The 24,043-nt window shown below is 38.4% G+C and overlaps 1 protein-coding gene across 1 annotated transcript; it reads left to right on the forward strand.

The window, feature by feature from the left end:
- Positions 1-5,796: 5,796 nt before the first annotated feature.
- Positions 5,797-23,794, forward strand: LOC309392611 (amine oxidase [copper-containing] 3-like; the record flags this gene model as incomplete). The annotated part of the gene is made up of 7 exons (XM_081954041.1): positions 5,797-5,894; positions 6,866-6,995; positions 7,605-7,688; positions 16,539-18,117; positions 19,725-20,010; positions 22,738-22,867; positions 23,510-23,794. 7 exons carry the CDS (start codon positions 5,797-5,799, stop codon positions 23,792-23,794), a joined length of 2,592 nt encoding a protein of 863 aa, XP_081810167.1.
- Between the last annotated feature and the right edge of the window lie 249 nt (positions 23,795-24,043).

Here is a 24,043-nt window from a genome sequence, read left to right on the forward strand (position 1 = left end):
CATGTTTGGCAAAAATAGCTTCATTATTGCCCATTCTCCTCCTTCCAAAACATGACAACTTTCTAATGTATTTTACATTTTGACAGTGAATTATAAATAGGAAACAAACAATAAATGTGTACTAGAGTCAGCTAACACTCAGAGGTTTCTGCAGTTTTTTTGAAATCAGAATTTTAAACTATGTGCATGTAATATAATACATCAATAATACATTTGGTTTTTGCTTAAAAATGCATGGGTATAATTTATCTTACTTGCTAGTGTTCTACAATTTTCTTTTTCTCTTCTTCCTTCTACATAATTAATGGACATTTTTTTCTAATTATTGGTACCCTTTATCTGTTTTATAAGATATCTTTAAGAAGAAGGTAAACTCAGTTGGTATTACTATGATAAATATGAACCAAATGTTATTTGAAAAGATTGTTTAAAGACATGGAATAAAGTTTAAAGAGATATGCTTAGATGGGAGAAACTATAACTGATTTTACTGGGAAGAATTTTTATACCTATTTACCAGTACAACACTTATTTTAACAATTGATGCGCCATTTAAACTCTGGCAGAATAATTTAAATGGCAGGGGAATAAAACATGATTAAATAATGTTACAAGATGTGAAGGAAAGAGGGGGATTGGGTTTAGCTGATTTGAAATTGCATTTTGTTGTTTGCTTTTGAAAAAAGACTGCATGTTGCTGAGAAACAGAAGGCTTCTGCAGTCAGAAGGACATGACATGAGATTTTGGATAGCATGGTTACTTGTGCTACAATAAAATTAATACTAATGTAGATTTTAAAAAAGGATTTGTTGTTAATTGCAAAGTTGTGTCCGACCCATTGCGACCCCATGGACAACGTTCCTCCAGGCCTTCCTGTCCTCTACTATCTTCTGGAGTCCATTTAAGCTCACGCCTACTGCTTCAGTGACTCCATCCATCCACCTCATTCTCTGGTGTCCCCTTCTTCTTTTGCCCTCAATCTTTCCCAGCATTATGCTCGTCTCCAGGGAGTCCTTTCTTCTCATTAGGTGGCTAAAGTATTTAAGTTTCATCTTCAGGATCTGGCCTTCTAAAGAGCAGTCAGGGTTAATCTCCTCTAGGATTGACCGGTTTGATTGTCTTGAAGTCCAATCTAAAAAAGGATAAGAGTACTGTTTTGATGTGGAATAGATAGAATTTGAGGTTGTGCCTCAAAATATCTTCTTTTTGCACTAGAACATTTTGTGGATGAGAAATGAGAAGCAAAAGCAAAAGCTATCATGAGATGCTAGAATTTTGTCAAGGACAATGTAAGATAAAAACAAGGGAAGTTCTGCTTGATAGTGGGTTTTTTATGTACATTTATTAATTTTTTTTAAAAAAAAATCAGGTTTTGAATATTTTAGACTGAATTTGAAATAGAATTGCATAAAAATAATGACCATGGAATTCCTAAAATGTGTAAACTTTTTGAATAACCAGAATAACAAATGAAATATGATTGAGTCAGCTAAAAATTGATTGTAATGTACAGGTGAGAAACATTGTGAAAATACATACAGTACATTGTGAAAGAATTGCAATTTCTATTATAATTTTAAGGGAAAAGGTTACAAAATGAGGTATCGTTTGTATGTCACCAGAGAAATTGTGTGAAATGTATAAAGGCACTTCAAATTAATGTTGGAAAAATGAAAAGCAAGAAGTGACATTTTACTATGACTGGCGAACTTACAAAAAAGCCAGAAAGTTTTGGATTCAAATTCATACATAATTCAAAAGATTTTAAAAATTACTATACAATTAATTCTGGAGACTTTTTGGGGGGACTGATAAACAGTTGGGAAAAAGGTAGTGAAACTTTGTTTTTATATATGAAAACTTAGTAAGATTATTCTGTGCACAAATATGGGAAGTTTCTGTACTTATATATAAACGACTTATGATTCATCATTTTTATGTGTTAGACAGGATAGATTATAGGAAGAAAATTTTTGTTGCAACTTTAGAGTAAAAGATAAATGTATCATTGTACTTATAATTATTATACACAAGACCAGAAGTTACTTTTTTTCTTTTTCTATTTTTCTTTTACTTTTTTCCTTTCTTGCACTTTCAGATATCTTTTCTATTTCTTTATTTTCTTCTTGTTTTAGTTGTACTGATTTTTATCTTTTATTTTTTTAAATAAAATGTGTATTATATTTATTTATATAAAATGTATTTGAAATGCCTACTTCACTTTACGGTAGATACACACACACACACACACACACACAGACACACGGAATTATATAAATTAAAATTGGCATTTTTGCTATAAATTGAAATTTGTATTGTGGGATAAAATTATTAAAATTATTATTATCTTACTTAGCAAATCTTGAAGTATCCACTTCAAAAATATTTGTGTTAGCTATGATGATATCCAAGAAAAAGCATGACTTATTTCAAATCTTCCCAAGATTAGGAACCCTATTATAAAATTATCTATAATTATGTCTTTCTCATAAATAAGGTATGTGACCTAAAATATGGATGATGCGAGATTTAACAGAATAACAGAATACTATTCTGCTCAAAAAACCCTCTTCCCATACAATAGAGTGAGATTTCTTTCACCTATTTAATTTGGTACATTTCTGACCAAGATTTATTTCTTGATTAAAACTGCTGGAAATGTAAAGCTCTTATCTTTTTTTGTGTGAGATGTTGTGGTTGAAGCAAGAATCTTATAAGGAAGGAAACCCTTTTGTATCTTTCTCTGATCCAGGTCTGATAAGAGTCCTAACTTGATAGGAGTCCTAACTCAAGCAAGTAATCAAATACACATTTTAAAATCATTATTTATACTATCCTACCCATCAGAATGCAATGCAACCACAATAAAATAATGAAGTCTTTTTCCATTTTAATGAAATATTAGTCTCATGAGTGTTCCAGATTACATATTTCTAATCTATTTTGATCCAAAGAGTCCCTCAAGTTCTTTAGCTATGGCTGTGACATTTACCTTCACAGCCTGGCTGAGACAGTATAAATTTTCTGTTCCTGTTCAGACTGATTTTCACTTTGCTCTGTTTCTATTGGATATTGATTTAATTCTGTTCTACATTGGCTAATAAAGTGCTTGGCGTTTAAGACAGAATTTAATCTAAGGCTTTATAGCTGGGAGGCAAAAATTACATCTCCCAGTTTATCCCAATGAAATGACTCTTATTCTTTCTCAAAGCTTTATATAGAAAGGAATATTCCTTTCTCTTTCCTAAAATTCTGGAAGGGATCTCTTTCAAAACCATGATTTCTTTGCCATTAATCTTTAACCTTGTGTTATACAGCACTTGCTCTGTAGTATTTCGCAAGAAAAAAAATAAGACATCATATCTCTAGGAACTGTTCTTCTAACTGCATATGAAGAACTGATTTGGACCCATCTCACCTTCCATTTTAGACCTTTCCCATCTCAATAACTTTGACAATGCTTGTATAATAATTTTTAAAATGATCTTGCCACGGGTATTTTAAGATTCCTTGAAATCTCAAAGATAATTCTTTTTGTCTAAGCTCTAGAAATGACATTTTATCAAATTGCCTTTCTAAATCCAAATCTCTAGGGAACATTCTATTTTCCACAGAAATAGACCTGCTTAACATCAGCAATCCATGCCTCCAATTTTGAATATATAGAATGGGTCATTTTTGCTGCAAAACCTTCCATAAAGATTTTTAAAGTCAAACCCTCCCGATTGCTTTCATTGGTCATGATCCAGAGACATAATAACAGTAGCACCCTCTACTGCTCCAAAGGCAAACTTGTCAGTACAAATACTATGGAACTATGAGACAGGAAATATTCAGTTATAAATGTTTACAGATCCAATCCTCAGAGGAATAGATAAGGAAGAAAAGAAAAATATTACCATAGAAAGATAAGCAAAAATAAATAAATTAATTAAAATACTCAAACAATTTTGGCAGATTTTTAAAAATAATAATAGCATTTCTTAAACAGCAGTAGAGTTCTAATCCAGGAAAACACATCCTTAAAAGTCCCATTTTTTGTTTGTTTGGTTTTTTTTTTTTTTGCTTTAAAAAATCCAATCGAACTTCCAAAATAATTCAAATGAAAATAAATGTAGAAAAATTGGAAATCAAACAAGAGAAGAAATATGCCATAAGAAGAAAGCCGCTCTTACCCAACCGATAAATGCAACAAAAATTGTTTGAAAAATGAGAAGCCAAAATTAGTCGCTGTTCCACACCATTGGACATGATACTCCTTCTTTTTCTTATTTGGTATTTCATCATGTGATAGCAAAAGTCCCTTCCACATCTTCTTGTCAACTTAGGCTGTCCAGAGCAGGGGTAGGTTACAGCAGAGACTAATGCCAGTTTGCTCAGGCACAGGCTACGTGCGCACTTGTGCTTGATGCGTGCTGCGCACGCATGCACAGTACAACCAAAATTGTTCTGTGCATGCGCATAAGCAAAAACCAAGATGGCAGTGCCTAGGGCATCCCCGGGAGAACTGGTTTGGAGGTGTGGCAGGCCGGCCCGCCAAGCTACTACCGGTTCGAGAAAACTGGCCCAAATCGGTAGGAACCCACTACTGGTCCGGAGAACAAATGGACTGCTTCCTACAACTCTCCTTAAAATTAAGGCTTCAGATCCTGTCTCAGCCACGAATCGCTTGGATGTTTGTATAGAACGAAGTCCACATCTGTGTTACTTTGATATATTCCCTTACAGGAGGTGGAAAACACCAAGGGATTTCATTAAATATTTGCTATCTTATATCTAGATAACCTTCTGATGCAGTGAACAAAATCACCTGGAAACAGTTAGATTCATGAAGTTGGTGGACATTTATGAGTAAATGCACTATATAACTGCCTTCAAATATAACAATATGACTATGTAGCAAAGTTCTTCTCATCTATTACCAGTGGATATCTATTAGGAGATAAGAAAGGGATGTATGGTTCTTCCAGTGGGGATGTGGCTACATGCACTTAATTTGTAGAATAGAATAGGAATATAATAACAGAGTTGGAAGGGACCTTGAAGGTCTTCAAATCCAATCCCCTGCCTAGGCAGGAAACCTTACACCACTTCAGACAAATGGTTATCCAACATCTTCTTAAAAACTTCCAGTGTTGGGGCTTTCACAACTTCTGGAGGCAAGATGTTCCACTGATTAATTGTTCTAACTGTCAGGAAATTTCTCCTCAGTTCTAAGTTGCTTCTCTCCTTGATTAGTTTTCACCCATTGCTTCTTGTTCTACCCTCAGGTGCTTTGGAGAATAGTTTGACTCCCTCTTCTTTGTGGCAACCCTGATATGTTGTAGACTCATGTGATGATCCCTTGGGTTTTTTAAAAATTACATCCTATCTGTAATTTAAGATACTTTTGCAAGAAAGGGAAGAGACAAGCAACAGTGATAGTAAATACTATTTATGGGTAATTTGTAACTAGTGGAGTCTTACATGATTGCTTTTATGAAATAGACACACGAGGTGACATTGATTAATAGAAGGGACCTGGATTATGCCTTCTCTTCCAGCTCTGTGCACAAATGATAGGAAAAAGGTGGTTCTACAAATAGCCTGGCCCTATGCCAAGGAGAACTTTATAGGTAATCAACACTATCTTCAATGGCACACAAAAGCTACCTGGAGTCAATGCAGCTCAACAGCTCGTGGAACAGGGCGTTGCACAGTCATAAAAAAAATGCCCCAAACTCACTACACTGCAATGATCCAAACAGAAGGTTATAAAGTATGAGGCACCAAGACCAAGTCCTCCAGGTTCAGTCATGGGTGAAATAGCTCACATTCAAGAAATTCTTCCTGATTTTCAGTGTGGGTCATTCTCTGAAAAGCCCCTACCCATTCCTACCCTGTCTTCAGGATAGTACATCCACATCTTCCTTTCTGCAACAGACCCTCAGATTTTGAAAGACTGCATTCATGCCACCTCTTAGCCTTCTCTTCTTTAGGCTAAACCTAGTGCACAATCTGGGGGTTTTCCTGGTTTTTCAGCTCCTGCTCAATGTGCAGTTGTGGGCCATGGCTAAAGGGGCTTTTGCACAGGTTCTTCTTCTGTATTAAACTTTTTCCCCACTTTTTTATAGTGTGGTGACCAAAACTGGATGCAGTACTCTAGATGCGGTCTTACTAAGGCTTTATAGAGTGTTATTAGTACCTCACTTGATCTTGATTGTATCCTTCTGTTAATGCAAACAAATCCAAATATAAATGAAAGGTAAAATGGTGGCCTCAAATTCATTTTAAGTTTATATCAGCTATAACCATATCTGGAGTAGAAAGATCTGTCTATTGATAGCCATGCATAATTTCCCCCCTTGTCTGATTTTTGTAATTACCATCCAATGGTCCTCTTCAGAAACACAGCTGGTTCCAGCATGTCTTTCCAATTGCTCTGGTTGAGTATTGAAGAAATCTGAGCCATATTATTTTGTGTGTAATCATGTATTTCTGGACCCAATTTGAAGTGCTAAACTGAAATTTAATTCCCTTTGTGGTTTTGGATCACTATATTTAATCAACTCCCTACCAGGAAGGAATCCCATGCCATTGCTAGTTTGGCATAGATCTCTACAGTGGTTTAGGGGTTCTGCAACTCATCAATGTAATTACATATGGCAGTTCAAGCTTAAAATCTTCTCAAATTTCGAAAGTATTTTAGTAATGAGTTAAAACAATGATTGTTCCTAAGTTTTTATATCTGTCATGGAACAACATTCTGTCATTATATTGCCTTTCAAGACTCATGCCTGGAACAATAACCTTTGAAGATCTTAAGAAGAGAAATAATAATTGATAAATGTCAATCTCTGCAAGTCCTCTTGTTTTGCCTTTTAGTTATAAACTAGCTGTTACAAAAAGGAAGGTAATTGAACCTTTCAGCACCACTGTTTATAATCAGGTTGACGCATGGAATCCTCCTGTGGCTTTTGCTGAGTTCATAAACAATGAGAGCATTGTCAATGAGGTAAGTGAAGATGGACCCCACCTACCATCGAAGCACTTTGTAGCTTATTATCCCAAAATTCTGCAGAATGGATCTAAGGTCTTTGCTAACAATATTGTTCTTCTAGTTTTCCATTTCCACACATCCCTAATTTTAAGTAGACAAACAAAAAATCATATTGTCAAATTATCCCTGCGTTTTACTAAATTATCTGCTGCTTTACTTAACAAACTTAGTTTCTTTCAATCCATTCCTGTGCTACCACTGGTGGGTTCCAGATCCTGTTTCAACTGGTACGGTTGGAACGGGTCTGGTGGCATCCATGTGGATGTGCGCAGCACATCAATGTGTCTTAGCACCTCTGTGAGCCTCCACGATGCTCCACCTGCTCAGTGGAGTGTCGTGCAGGCATTGTATGTGCCGTGCACAGAAGCGGAAGCGCCAAAGACTTAAAAGACTGGTAAGGAGCTTGGGCGGGCGGGTGGGTCCTCCAGAGCACTGTACCGGAATGGTATCCGGTACTCCCGTACTGGGGCGTACCGCCTGCAACCCACCACTGTGTGCTACCTACCTGTTTAGTAGGTCTTTCCTCTAAGATAGTACAATAATATTATCTCTTTTCTTTCACAGGATCTGGTTGCCTGGATCAATACTGGTTTTCTCCATATTCCACATGCTGAAGACATACCCAATACTGCAACCCTTGGAAATGTGGTTGGTTTCTTCTTCTTTTTTTTTCCTTTTTTTTTTCCAAAAAGTTTTATTGGTTTTTTAAAACATTTATAAGGAAAAGGGTAAGTGGAATGGTTACAAATTTTGGCAGTTGCAAGTGTGGCAGACGCCTCCTCCCTCCAAACTCATAGGTTACATCTAAATATCAAACATTAATACATAATGATAAAAAATCAGCATATTAATTCTAGAAAAAATAATTTTCAATCAATTTATATAGTTATGATATATAGTCTAGATATAATTTCATTATTACTTTCGGTCTGTTTATAACATTGTGGTTTTCTTATTCATTTTTGTGATCTGAGCTTTCTTAGTGTTTCCCCTTCACCCCCCGCTGGCAGAGCTCCGGCCCCTCCCGTGTCCTGTGTGACCGTTGTGGTATCTTCTGTTTTTTCAAGGTTCGCTTTATTTTTTTCCATAAAGGCCTGTGCCTCTATGGGTGTGTTGATTCTGATTCTTGTCTCCTCCCAGAATATCAGCATACCTTCAGGCATCAACCATCTAAACCACACCCAGTTTATTCGCCAATTGCGAATAGCTTTTCCTTTTTTCCCTAATTTTTTTGGGAATCTGCTTCAGAATGGTTATCTCCCTGTCGTGGTATGTCAGTGTTTGCCCCCTTTGTACACCCAGAATTTCATCTCTTGTGGTTTTCCTAAGGAATTTAATATGAACCTCCCTGGGTACATTATGTGCTCTGGCATATGCTGAATTCACTCTATAGACCAGATCTATTTCCCATTCCATCTGCTGTTTATCTTTGTGTATGTATTCAGCTAGAATATTAGTCATAATGTCCCTTATGTTTTCCCCATCTGCTTCTATTACATTTTGAAATCTAAGATAAAAGGACATTCTCTCAAACTCTGTTTTCATTTGTTGGATATCAAGTTCTTTGTTCCCCTTCTGTAAAGCCTCTACCCCCCCCCTTTCGCCTCCGCCACCCCACCCTCCACAAGGTCCAGTCTCTGTGAGTTCTTATAAATTTGAGCTTGATTCTCTTTAATTTCATCTTTCATTTCCCTTAGCTGTTTCTTAATTTCCTCCTGGCCTTGTAAAATTTGTTGAAGCATTTGTTGAAGGTCTATCTCTGTAGTCTTAGGTTGCATCAGTTCTGTTATCTTTGACTGTGTGGCTGGGCTGGATGTTGCAGATGTTGGAGCAGAAGTGGCAAAGCCAGGTTTTCCAGGGGGTGGTCTTTTTGGAGACATGGTTTATGAAACAAAGAGATCAGTCAGTGTAGGAACTGGGCAGCTGGAGAAGTAGAGCAGGCAGGCGAGTCCAGAAGGCAGAGGATCCAAACAGGTGGGAGTTTCTTTAATCACTCTAGCAATAGATGAAAGTTTTTTCTCCAAAGAGTTCAGAAAATAGCAATCCACAAGAGATTCCTCTGGGTGACTCGGAGACAAAGACCGGAAGCCTGAATTTTAAAGGTGGAGTCAGGTTTCACAGTTCATGAAGACAACGGAAGTGTGCCATCTTGCCCTGCCAGCTTTGGGCTCAGAGGCATAGAAAATTTTAAAAGTTCAAAAAGTTCTCAGGTCATCAATAAGTTCTGGATCTAAGTCCCATGAAACGCACTTTTACTGGGGTGAGGCATCGTTAGTTGGCTCTCCCCCCTCCTCCTTCCCCAGGGGGCGAGAGCAGAATTTTAACAAGCCGCTTGTCCAAGGGGGGGGATCCCCCTCCCCTCTAGCCGCTCCTCAAAGAGTAACTCCGAAAGATTAACTTTTAAAAGTACTGAAAAGCCTTTCAATTCAAAAGTAAGGGGATGAAGAGAGGAAGCATCTCACCGCACCGCCGCTGCTTCCTTCAGTTTTGCATTCTCCGATCGGCATGGGGCGAGACGCAGGCGCGTCCTCCAAAACTGCTCCCTGGTGCCTGGAGCAAAGCGGAAAAGCCCCCACCAGCCGCCGCCGGTGCCAGAGCCTTCCACGAGCCGCTCCTTCGGCAGGGCGCCTCTTCGGGGCGTCCTGTGCCCCCCCGAAGACGGGGGAAGCCCACCGAAGAGCGGGAGCGGGCAAAGTCCTTGCCCGTCGCCGTAGCTGCCGGAACCGGAAGTCCGGTTGGTTTCTTCTTAAGACCCTACAATTATTTTGATGATGACCCTTCCAAGTATTCTCCAGACAGTGTTTTCTTCGACAACCATTTCCTGAGAGGTCAAACAACTTGCATGTCTGGCAAAAATATCTGCCCATTTCCCCCCTTTTCACTTATGAGGATTTTTCAAAACATAACACCGTTCTAATGCAGGGGGGTGTCAAACTCAATTTCATTGAGGGCCGCATCATGGTTGTGTTTGACCTTGGGGGCCCAGGATGGATGTGGCCAGGATAGATGTGGGTGTGGCCAGCTTGACATCACTCATGGAGGGGGCGCCTGTGAGCATTCTGCCAGCAAAAACGGGCTCCTCGGTTCTGTTTCAGTGGTGATACGCAACCCACCCAAGCTCTGTTTTCACTGGTAGAGGAACTGCGAGCCAATCCTTCACTGTTCCCAGAATGGCCCCATGGGCTAGATCTAAGCACCCTATGGGCCAGATCTGGTTCCTGGGCTTTGAGTTTGACACCCCTGTTCTCATGCCTTTCACTGTTTGACAGGTGAATTAGAAATTGGAAACAAACAATGAATGTGTAATACAGGTAGCTAATAGTTTCTTCTTTCTGCAGCATTAATGGATATTTTTGTTTGTCTGAGTATTATTCTATGTTGTAGAACCTTTCTTTGCTTTAGGAATACTGTCTCTAAGCATGCAAGGCTGACATTTTTAACTTGACAGAGAACATTGAGAATTACATATACTGGTGTTTATTAGTTGCGATCCTCCATTCCTTTTACAATATTAAAACACTGATGAGGAACCCCCTGTTGTAAAATTATCTAGAGTTACGTGTTTTTAAGAAATAAGGCATGTGATCTGGCATATGAATGATTTGTCTTTCTTCTGGCAAAAACCCCTAAACAATGGAATGAGGTTTCTTTCATCTATTTTATCTGATACATTTCTGTCCAACCTTTCTTTCTTAATATTGCTGAAAGTGTGAAACTCTTTGGAAGGACTCTGACATATAGGCAAGCACTGATTAGGCCCAGAACTGCTTGGCTTCTCAAAAGGAGTAGGACTTTCGTTGTAGGGATGGGAAGATTCAGTCATCTAGCCAGTAATCAGTATGAGGGATTAAATCAGAATTGTAGGATGAACTCATGGATAGGATAGTTAGAATCAGGGACCCCAAATAAGCAAAAATGCAGGACTGCAAGATGCTGTGGTTGAAGCAGGAGTCTTGTAAGAAAGGAAAGCCTGTTATATCTCTCTCTGATACAGGATAATCTAATACAAGGGTGATCAAACTTGGCAACTTTAAGACTTGTGGACTTCAATTCCCAGAATTCTCCAGCCAGCATAGCATGAGTTAAAGTCCACAATAATAGGAGGTCTAACTTGAAGTCAGATCAAACAATCAAACATACATTTTTATCATTATTTATGATATTCTTTTTCATCAGGATGCAACCCAACTACAATGAAAATAAAAATAATAATAATTATTTTGTATTTAAAATATAGGCGGAATACATTGAACATGTGGCATAATATATGCATAAGCACAGTGCAAATAATAGTATACAGTCATTAAAACTAACGTTAACTAATAAGATTTAGCATAACAAAACTTTCTACTACCATTCTTAGCATATGCTCACAATCACTTCCATTTTGCTTTGTCTCAGTCCAAACACTCACAAACACACAGGGAGGTTTGGAAAGTTCACTAGGAACTTTTCAAGCAAATGAGCAAGGGATAAAGCAAAGATGCATGCAAATACACAAGCATACACCCACACCTAGAAGAGAAATCAAGTCCCCCCCAGAGGCAAGCTTGCCTTGAAAGAGACTCCAAATCCAAAACATTAGACACAAGTGTGGTCAGGGGAAGTTCTAAGGTCCAATTGTTTGTCACCAGCAAATCTAAGTCCAGAATCACAGTCCAAATATTTCAGGTTAAGGATTAAGGCACCTGGAACCTAGGTTAACAAGCAGTTGTTGCCGATGAAGAGACTTGAGCGCTCCACTCTTATTAAATCCAAGGAACACCGATGTTGCTTATTCGGAAAGACAAGACAATCATTGGCAACAATTCTTGCAAGGAGCCTTGCAGAGTACCTTTGCTCTGCTCTCCCTTGCACAAGGTTGAGCACTTGCACTGGCAGGCACACAGGAAGTGGCATCTCAGACTCCCCTTTTACTTTTTCTGAGACAGGTGGCAGCTGTGTCTTCTGGATGGCAGACGGCGTAACCTCCTTTGCCTGCAGCTGCTCAGGATCGCCTAGCCGTATTGGGATTGGCTGCTCTCTGTTGGTTTCCATGTAAGAGTCTGAGCGGGCCATGAAAATAAACAGGTTTTCCAGCCTTTCTGAAATTCATTTAGGGAAGTTTAAAACAGAATGAGAAGTTGGTAGGGATGGGGGGACTTCATAATTAAAGACCTTGATCTTGAAGTGTGTGCAAATGAAATGGAGAAAAGGGAGAAAAGGAAATGGAAAGGAGCCCCTGTCTTGTTATGCGAACAAAACCATAACAAGACAGAAAAAGATGTTGGCAAATAATGAGCCGCTAATCATAGGAGATTAAACACAAGCTCTGTAAATACAGGCTCTTCAAGGATTTTCAAACAAGCTGCCAGTAGGAGAACTTTGCACAGATTGCAATCAAATATTTCTGCTTTTTGGCACCGATCATGTACAATTCTAGTGATGCAGCCCAATTATGCAGGATAAATTAATATAGAGATTGTTTTTTTCCCCCTTTTACAAAGTTCATTATTCCCCGCTATGGAGTATGAAACTCACTTGCAATTCAAAATAATCATTGGATTACATAAATATTTGCCACATGTGTATCAGAGGTAAATTGCTCCCAGTTCGGCCTGGTTTGGCAGAACTGATAATGGTACTTTTGCCTGGGTCGAAGACTGGCAGCGACCCAGGCTTGCCACGCCCCCGAACTGGTTCCCTCACTGCTGTTGTTGCCACCATATCATTTCGTAGTGATCGCGCGTGCGCAGTTCACTGCAAATTGTTCTGTGCCTGCATGAAGAACAATTTACATTGAACTGCACATGCGCATGTAGCAAAATGCACATGAAGCGAACTGGTAGTAAAATCAGCAGCAACCTACCCCTGTTGCGTATCTGGATATCCTTCAGAAACAGTAAACACAACCACCCAGTAAAAGAAGCTAGGGGACATTTATGAGGACACGTGTATAGAACTCCTCTTAAATTACATCAGTATGAAGGTGTTGCAAAGTTCACCTATAACCAGTGGATATTTATTAGGAAAGAAGGAGGAGATGTGTGGTTCTTCCAGAGGAGCTTTGGCTACAGCCAGCTATTGAGGCCCACACATCCTTCCTAAGTGAAGTCAATTTGTGGAGTCCTGTAAAGATCCCTTCCATTTGTAATTTAAAATACCTGTGCAAAAGAAAGGAGAGAGATAAGCAGCAGAGGTAGTAAAGACAATTTATTGGTGGGAATGGTATCACTTGGCATGCACAACTGATATTTTTAATTTAAGACATGATATTTAGAAACACACACACACACACACACACACACACACACACAATTTGATACATTTCTGCCAACCTTTCTTTCTTGCTGAAAGTGTAAAACTCTTTTCTCTGTACAACTCAAGTTGGCTGTGGTCTACTTTTTTTGAATGCCTTATTGAAGTGCAATGCCCTAGAATTTCACCGGTCCATTAATTCAGTCAAAAAATGCAATACAATTTAATTGGCATGATCTGCTTAGCATTAACAATCAATTGATCCATTTTTAAATCCATATTTTTCTTCCATAGTCCTAATCTTGAATGGATAAAGTGGTTTATTTTTGTTGGAAAATCTTACATAGAAGTTTTTAAGTCAAAAGTTCCTTATTTTGTTAGTCACGAACTAGACATAATTAAATAACAATAGCACCCTCTACTGACCAAAAAGCAAAAAGCAAAATTGTCGGTAAGACAGCCATGGAACTAATTGAGACATGAAATATTCAATTAACAACTGTTTACAGATAGTATCCCCAGAGAGATAGATAAGGGGGGGGGGGGAAACCCATCGGAAGCAGAAAAAAAAATCAAGTCAATACAAACAGTTTTGGCAGATATGTTTTTTTAAAAACAATAACATTTCTTAAAAAGCAACAAAGTTCAAATCCAGCAAAATACAACTGTGTTTTGTTTTCTTTATTTTAAAAACCCAATCCCACTTCCAAAATAATTCAAGCAAAAATAAATTTAAAAATATTGGAAATCATCAAGAGGGAAAATATACCTTATCAAAATATCTCTTACCCAGCAAATAAATAGAACAAAAAACTGTTTGAAAAATGAGGAAGCCAAAACTAGCTGTCCTATTTACGGATTAACAGAGTTGGAAGGGACCTTGTAGGTCATCTAGTCCAACCCCACACCCATGCAGGTGACCCTGCACCATTTCTGACAAATGGCAGTCCAATTTCCGACTTGAAAGCCTCAAGTCATGAAGCTCCCACAACTTTCAAAGGCAACTTTTGTTCCACATTTGGGCTGTACCACAACACGGGACATGCTAGTCCTCCTTTCTCTTATTTGGTACTTCACCATTTGATCGCAAAGTCCCTTCCACATCTTCTTGCCAACTCGGGCTATCCAGAAGACAAATGGAATGATTCCTACAGCTCTCCTTAAAATTTAGGGAGCTTTCCAGGCTTCAGATCCTGTCTGAACCATTGATCAATTTGAATGTTGGTACAGAACAAAGTCTACCTCTGTGTTACTTTGACATATTCCCTCATGGTAGGCGCACAATACCCATGGATTTCATTGAATATTTGCCATCTTCTATCTAGATAACCTTCTGAGGCAGTGAAAAAAAATACGGTACCTGGAAAAAGTTAGATTCATGAAGTTGGTGGACATTTAAGAGTAAATGCGCTATGGAACTGGTCTTAAATTAAATCTATATGAATGTGCTGCAAAGTTCTTCTCATCTATTACCTGTGGATATTTATTAGGAGACAAGGAAGGAACGTGTGGTTCTTCCAGTGAGTGTGTGGCTACAGGTAGCAATTGAGCCTTACAGTACACTGCATTTGTAGTCATGTGATGATCTCTTGTGTTTTTTATGAATCACATCCCATTTGTAATTTAAGATACTTCTGCAAAAGAAAGGGAAGAGGTAAGGAGCAGTGGAAGTAAAGACTACTTATTGCTAATTTGCAGCTAGTGGAGTCATACAGGACAACATGAGGACCACATGAGGTGAATTTCTTGAATGTGAGGACTAGTACAAGGAGTAAATACTTGCCTCTTGGAGTCACAAGAGCTGCTTTGCTGCAGATTTTCAATCCAAGTTAGACAATTATTTATCTATATAGTATTATTCTATGCCATTGTAAGTTGCCCAGAATCACTCTGGATTTAATTTATATTGGTAGTATATAAATTAAATAAATACTGTTGGTGAGAAAAAAAATCTGAACTCAAGAAAATGAGGTGACTTCACAATTCCAAATTTTAGACTGTATGATCATGCTAGAGGTTTAACATGGATTTCATAATGCGTGCTCTCTTCTTATGCTTCTGTCCTTTATCTTGCAATATATCTGAATGTTTGGAATAAATATAGGAAAATAATAATCTGGGCTTTCTCCCTCTTGCTACATTATTCAGTGGTTATTTATATAAACATGAAGGATCCAAGAATTTTCTTCAGACGAGAGATAATCATTTATTCTGATTTGTTCTACATTTGATTAGTTTCAGTATCTTCAACAGATACTGTTTGGTAGTAACATAACTGCTGAAATAAGGAGGAATATTGAGATGTATGATTGAATTTGACAGTTTTACTAGTCATCATTTATAGGAAGAAGAATATTAAATTTACTTGGACCATTATGCTCAGAGAGAATTGATATAATACATTTTATCTTTGGTATATCACTCGAGTCCTAATGCTAAAATGAATAAATCTTCCTCTAAAACATTTGAAATGTAGTGAGCAGATTGAAGGCCTCTTTTTCCCTGTGGTGGCAATGCTGCAGAGCCCAACCATATAGTAAAATGATTTACTTTAGAACAAATTTTGAAAGTTGCAAACCCATTGCAACCAGAAATGTTGCATGAGTTCTTTTTCAAACTGTAGAAATTTTCAAAACATACTGAATTAGCACTGTATATTTATTAAAAGAAGTTTAACAATAGATTAAATACCAGCCAAACAACTTCCCTTAAAAGCCAGGTTCATTAAAAAAAAAAAGTTAAAAGGCAATCAAAGGCAATCACTGAGAGACTGATACTGGCACTTACATTATTCTTTAAATACCTGGCACTTACATTATTCTTTAAATACTTGGATGAGGTTAGCATCTAGTCCAATCATATATCAATTTGGAGAATTGTGTTGGATGCTGACAAGTTGAAAAATGAGGAAAGGCTGGCAAAAAAGATTTATGAAGCTTTCTAGATTGCATTTCCTTAAAACAGAAGTTATAAAAATACATTTGCATAAAAGATCTCCTCCCTTTTAACCTATATATAACTGACTTGGTTTCAAGCTCCAGTCAGTTTAGAAGTGTCCAACCACTGTTTTCATCTGCGTTCTTGGTTTTAATGAATGAAAACGGGAATATCATGTCTAGATGGTAGGTTTCTTGAATTTGTGACCATATCATTGCTATCTTTGCACAATTTCTGGAGCGTTTTGTAAATGCAAGGGGATTTATTTGGGGCCAGGATTTTAAACATAATTTCACAAACTTTTATCTATGTTTTTGTCTATAGGTTGGGAAAATGAATTCCAAAGTGATTTATTCTCTCATAGCAATATGCATCACTATTGTTTTCATCTTAGTCTTGGTTTTCTGTACTAGAGGACAAAAACACACAGATTGTGAGAGTTCTCAGAAAAAGGAGAAAGAGGAAGGTCAGGATGCTGGCAGCCAAGTATTTCAAGATTTAACCCCAGAAGAGATAATGCAAGTAAAGAGGTATTTACAGTCCAATCTTGGAGTGCCACTGGTGGAGACACCTCAAGCCAAACCATCAGACAACTGCATTTATTTCATAACTTTGCAGCTCCCTCCCAAAGCACAAGTATTACAATTCTTAGATCATCAAGGATCTCAGCCACCACGTCATGCTCTGGCTGTGGTCCATTTTGGAAATCAGCTGGACCCCAATGTGACAGAATATCTGGTGGGTCCACTTCCAGAACCAACATATCATGAAGATATCACAGTAGAAAAATATGGAAGGAAATTGCCTTATTATCAAAGGATGGTTTTGAGAAATGAGTTGCAAGAAATCGGTGATTTCGTAAAGAGAAATGAATATCAGAAGGCTCCAAATTTCATGCAAAAAGTTCTAAATTACAATGGAAGCAATCTTCGGTACAATTATCAATTTCCATTAGGGCTCAAATCAGGAGATCGCAAAACATGGGTGAGTCATTTCCAGAATGTGACTGGCTTCTATTTGCATCCAGTTGGTTTTGAGGTCCAAGTGGATCATTGTAGCTTGGATGTTTCTGAATGGAAGGTAATAAAAGTATTCTATAATGGACAATACTTTGAAGATATGGAAGACCTTGAGGAACAATTCAATATGGGAAAGGTTAGAGTAGACAAGGTTAAAGAAGCCCCTCTTGATGGGGGCTACTCTTCACTGAAGCAGAGGGTGCCACCAAAAGATCCAGGCCCTTTGCAATATGAACCTCGTGGACCACGCTATAGGATTCACAGAAATCACGTCACTTTTCTGAACTGGACTTTTGCATTTGGAATTGACGCAAGCAGGGGTCCACGTATTTTTGATGTCAGATTTAATGGAGAAAGAATAATCTATGAGTTAAGTTTGCAAGAAGCAAGTGCTATCTATGGCTCCAACAGTCCTGCTTCCATGTTGACCAGATACATGGATGCCAGCTTTGGACTTGGGTCCCATATCTTTCCACTCACCCAGGGAGTAGATTGTCCTTATTTATCCAGTTATTTGGACTGGCATTTTTTCTATGACACTTCATTGCCTGTTAGCCGCAAAATGGCTATCTGCATCTTTGAGCAGAATGCTGAGTTACCTCTACGACGACATTTTGAAAGCGTCCAGTCTCCTTTTTATGGAGGTTTGGCAGATTCAAATCTTGTGTTCCGGACTATATCTACAGTTGAAAACTATGATTATGTCTGGGATTTTATTTTCCATCAAAATGGGGTTGTCGGTGTTCGAGTCCATGCCTCTGGGTACATTATATCTGATTTTTACTTTGATGATGCCGAAGACTTTGGCAATAGAGTCCAAGAAAAAGTGCTGGGACCAATTCATACCCATAATATTCATTTCAAGGTGGATTTGGATATTGGTGGTAAGTAGGAAAAATGTTTTTAACTTGCATGGGAGTTATAGGCTCTTTGCCTTAATTTGCTTTCTCAGAATTATTCTAATGACTGTTACAACTATCATAAAGACAAACTCAAGAATATGGTTACTATTCTTCTAATAATGTTCTTGAACTTCAATTGTGGAATAGTGAGGTGGTTTTTTTAAAATTAATATAAATAAAGAATATTTATTCACTGCCTTGTCAGAAAACTTAATTCAAGTTCTTTCATAATAACAAGAAAATATAATGGCATCAATTTTGTAATTATGTCTTCATATATTTTGGGATTTTGAACATGTAGTTTTACAATCAGCATTTTTGTAATTCTTACAGATGTTAGCAAATTTGTATTATTACTTAAAGCTGAATCTGTACATTGGTTGTTTTTCAGGTAGCTTTAGAACTGGGGTCTGGTTTCAGGTCAAAGAAATAAAATAAAATAAAACTTTAATAGATTATTTCCTTACCCCTACCTCTGAGAATTTAAGTCAAAAAAGGGTATTATAATGGAGTGTCTATAGAGTCTCAATAATCCAAATCATGGTTGTCCCAAAGATGCTTTTCCAAAAGGCAACGGGACTTTCTTAGTTTTTTTCCTTCAAAACATTTGACTTCTCATTCAAGAAGCTTCTTAGGTCCATACTTCATGTCTCAAGTTCCCTCAGCTTCATTTCCTTTCTGTTGTTCAACTCTCAAAGTGTTAATAGGAATGGACATGGAGAAATATGTCTTTAAAAGTCTCCACTGAAATTTGTCATCAGAAAAAATGTTGGATGATGACTTCTTCAGGTGTAGAATGCTTAAACAGTGTCCATGTAGGTTAGGAGATTTTCTAGGTAGCTTGATTGGATTTGAAGATTTAGTTGAAGGCCTGAAAATATTTTGTGAAAATCTGTCACATATTATTCATATTTGTTCCACTAACTAGAAATGAACATAAATGTAATGTTTCCAAACTAACATTACCTCATAAAACTTGTTAGGTCCAATTCTATTTCTATTTCTTTCTCTCTGTTACGTAGACACATTCTCCCTGTCGCATTCTTTGTAGCTCATTTAACTCATTTTAAATGCTGCTGCTTTCGAGACAATGATCCCATAAAACTATATTGCTAATACCACAATGTGGATGCTCTTACTGCATTTATAAACATTCCTCTCATGAAATTCCTGTATATCTTGATTGGGTTAATCACACATCCTATTGCCCTTTTTGCCTACTCTGAAGCCACCTTATTGTAGAAAATTGGTTGTGTGGTTTTCTTGCATGCTGATGCAGCAAACATAAGAATATTACAACTAAAAAACTAATTATGCATACTCTTATCATAATTTCATCTCTGGGTCAGCAAAACATTAATGTAGAAGCAACTTTGATTTTAGGAAGCTGAATATGCAACAGGAATGGTCTGATCCATCAGCAGTTGCTGAAGTACTAATTGTTACTAACATAACAATTTCATCTCTTTGTCAGCAAACATTTATGGTATAAACAATTTGATTTTAAGAAACTGAAAATGCAACAAGAATATTTTCCTTTATCAACAGCTACTCAAAGTACTGATTGTTCTACTTGTTTCCTTTTTGAGGTGTGGAAAATACCCTGGTTGGCAATGACATGGCTTTTGAGACCATAAAGGCCCCTTGGAGCCCAGAACATGACATCTATCGAATGAAGGTGGTGAGGGAAATTTTGGACACCGAGAATAAGGCTGCGTTCCGTCTCCATGATGACATGCCTAGATACCTTTATTTTGCATCCAACTGCACAAACAAGTGGGGCCATGATCAAGGCTATCGAATCCAGATAGTCAGCTTTTCTGGAGACCATCTGCTAGAGTCGGATCCAATGGAGCCAGGCCTAAGCTGGGGTCGGTAAGTGACTGATTTCTAAGTGCAGAAGTAAAATAGGTTCACCCAGGTCTTTGGGTTTCAAGAGCTTGAATAAGATAGGCAGGAACTGCCAAATTTATTCATTTTAAAGAGATAGATTTCTTTAAATCCATTTAAAACATGTAAATATTTCAAATATTTGCTAAGGAAAACTTTTCCATTTAGAATAGAATAGAATAACAAAGTTGGAAGGTACCGGAGGTCTTCTAGTCCAACCCCTTGCCTAGACTTAACTGTGACTTAACAAGACTTAACTGTGGAGAATACAGTATAAAGGAAAAAAGTGCTATTCAAACTGTGCAGAGTTTCTTTTAGCTTATATTTCTCACTACTGCTCAAAAATTCCCTATTGGATTGCCATAAAGTGAAACAGTTCCTTTGACAAATGTAGTATGTTTGGGTTATGATCTATAACAGCGATGGCAAACATTTTTTGGCTTGTGTGCCAAAATCGGGGGGAGTACAGGGGGGTCGTGTGTGGGCATGCCACACCCATAATGCAATGAGCGACCCCCCCAGTGCGCATGTGCGCATGACAGAAGCTCTTTTTTGCATGCTTTTCCGCCCTCTCTAGGCTCCAAAGGCTTTATAGGAGCCTGCGGAGGGTGAAAACAGCCTCCCCGCCCCCTCGGAGGCCCTCCGGAGGCTTCAGGAGCTTCCCTGAAGCCCCTGGAGTGCACAAAAAACAGCCCTACAGGCAAACCAGAAGTTCAGGAACGGAGCCTCCTGAAGGTCCCTGAAGGCTCTGAAGGGCTTAAATCGGCCCGACGAGCAAACTGGAAGTCCATTCCTGGACTTCCGGTTTGCTTGTTGGGTCATTTTTTGTCCTCCAGAGCCTACAAGGAAGCCTCCCGAACGACCCTGAAGGCTTCGGAGGGCTTAAACCGGTCCTACGAGCCAACCTTTTGTGCGTTCCTGAATTCTGGTTTGCCCGTAGGGTCGGTTTTCTCTGCTCTGCAGGCTTCAGGGAAGCTCCTGAAGCCTCTGGAGGGCCTCCGGGGGGGGGGGGGGGGAGCCAGGAGGCTCTTTTTGCCCTGTCCTCCCCAGGCTCCTATAAAGCTTCTGGAGCCTGGGGAGGGCAAAAAATGGCTTTAAAAAGGCTGACAGGGCAATGCTTTGCATGCCCTGACAAATGGCTCTGCATGCCACCTGTGGCAAGCATCCCATAGGTTTGCCATCCTAGATCTATAATCATAATTGGAAGAGTAGTTGAAATACTTTCCATGTTACAATGTTCCATTTTGGGGGAATTACCCTCAATCTGAGAGGGATTCTTAAACTTGACCTAAAACAAATGCTACAGATTATTGGATGTTAATACTGTTTAGTACTAAAATGAGCTTCACAATCTTCTGTTTCCTCCAATGTTTCTCCAAAAAGCCAAGAAAATTCTGAACCAGATCAGTTTTGAGATATACAGAAATAAAATTTAAATGTATAGAAAAAAAGGAAGAATGGCATTTATCAATTCAAACAACATAAAGTAAAGATAAAAATGTGACCTGAAATACCCATTTTTTAGTTCATATCAGCTATAACCATATCCAGAGCATATAGAGCAGAGGTGGTATTCAGCAGGTTCTGACCAGTTCTGGAGAACCGGTAGCGGAAATTTTGAGTAATTTGGAGAACTGGTAAATACCATCTCTGACTGGCCCTGCCCCCATCTATTCTCTGCCTCCCGAGTCCCAGCTGATTGGGAGGAAATGGGGATTTTGCAGTAATCTTTTCCTGCCATGCCCAAGCCACAGCCACCAAGCCACGCCCAGAGAACCACTAATAAAAAAAATTGAATCCCACCACTGATATAGACCTGTTTATTGGTGGCTGTTCTATCTTGCGGAGAACACAGGTGGACAAATGGAGGCGAGCCAGGACTTAACAGAATGCTAACAATTTATTGCTAACAGGTTGCCAACGCGGCAATTCACAATGCACGCGCTTCGCTAACAGGCAACAGCTGAGCTCTGCTCTGACAGCCTTTATATATGCCGCTGTCAGAGCAGTCAGCCAATCAGCGCTTAGCACAGCGCCCCCTAGTGCAGCGGACCAGAGGGAAAACTATATACATAACAGTGGCCATGCATATTTTTAACATTTATCTGATATTTGTAAAACCCCCCCCCCCGCACAAGTCACCTTCAGAAACATTATTGGTTTCAATGTGTCTTTTCAATTGTACTGGTTGACTATTGAACAAATCTGAGCCATATTATTGTACCCAGTTATAATCATATCTGAAGTCAGCACACCTGGCTACTAGTGAAAAATTGAAATTCCTCTGGTTGAGTATTGAAGAAACCCAAGCCATGTTCTTGTAAATTTGTACTCTTCATTCTGGACCATGAGATGCTCCTGGTAAACCTTAATCTCCTGAATTTGGGGTCAATATATTTAATGGATTATCTACCAGGATGCATAATACCTGTTAGGTTGGCAGAGATCACCACAGTGGTCTTGGGATTCTGCAACTCATCTATGGAATTGCACATGGCAGTTCAAGTGTAAAATCATCTCAAAACTCATTGATAGTTTAATAATAAGTTACAACAATGATTGTCCCTATATTTTTATAGTTGAACTGCCATGGATTAGCATCCTGTGATTGTATTATCTTTCAAGACTGGAACAGTCATCTCTGAAAATCTTAAAAGAAATAATAATGAATAAACCTCAATCTCTGCAACTTTTCTTGCTTTGCCTTAAAAGTTATAAGCTAGCTGTTACCAAGAGGAAGGAAAGTGAACCTTTCAGCACCACTGCCTACAATCAGATTGATCCATGGAATCCTCCCGTGGCTTTTGCTGACTTCATAAACAATGAGAGCATTGTCAATGAGGTAAGTAAAGATGGACCCCACCTACCATCGAAGCATCTTGCATTGTATTATCCCACAATCTGGGGCTGTCCAAATGCATTGGAATTGAAGTCAAACTCACTTGGAAGGCAACATATTATGAAGGTAGCCTATTGGACTGTCATCCAAAGCTTACTTTGGAAGTAGGCACATGCTGCTAAGAGTTTTAGCAGCACTTTCTCTTTAGGGGGAAAAGGAACAATCATGGTGATTTTTAGGATGCTTGTTCAGAGGACAGCTTAAATTCTCACATACCGGGATCAGCTTTCCTGTTTGTGCTTGTGTTAGTTGTGGTAATTTGATCTTGGAAACTATGCATGGGATTTATGCCTTACGTTTTGCATTTTAATGGATTTTTAATACCAAAGTTGATAAAATTTTGCAGAATGGATATAAGGTCTTTGGTGACAATTTTCTACTCCAGTTTTCCATTTTTACACATCCCCAATTCCAAACAAGCAAGTAAAAGGTTATGCTATCAGATTACCACCCAGATTTTACTACATCCTCTGCTCTTTTACTTAACCAATTTAGCTTCTCTGAATTTATTGCTGTACTACTTTTCTGTTTAACAGGCCTTTGCCCTAAGACAGTACAATAATATTGTCCCTTTTTGTTTCATAGGATCTGGTTGCCTGGATCAATGCTGGCTTTCTCCATATTCCACATGCTGAGGATATACCCAATACTGCAACCCTTGGGAATGTAGTTGGTTTCTTCTTGAGACCCTACAATTATTTTGATGATGACCCTTCCATATATTCCCCAGACAGTATTTACTTCAACCACATGCAGGGCCTCCTTTCCTGTAAGACCAACCAGCTTGCATGTCTGGCAAAATTAACTTCGTGTCTGCCTAATTTCCCCCTTTTTACTTATGAAGGTTTTCAAAACATAACAACTTTCTAATATCTTCTACTTTTTGACAGGTGAGTTACAAATTGGAAACAAAGAATGAGTCTGAATTACTGGCAGCTTTTTTCTTTTTTCTGCAGCATTAATGGATATTTTCTGTCTAATTATTAGTCCACTCTCTTTAGGAAACCATGAAATGGAATTATCTGGGGATTAAGAAGAAGGTTGTAGAACTTTTTCTTTGCTATAGGAAAGAAAGCATGTATGATTCACATTTTTAATTTGACAGAGGACATCAAGAAA

This window comes from Natrix helvetica (genome assembly GCF_964273705.1).
Source record: "Natrix helvetica genome assembly, chromosome: 5".
Classification (NCBI taxonomy): domain Eukaryota; kingdom Metazoa; phylum Chordata; class Lepidosauria; order Squamata; family Natricidae; genus Natrix; species Natrix helvetica.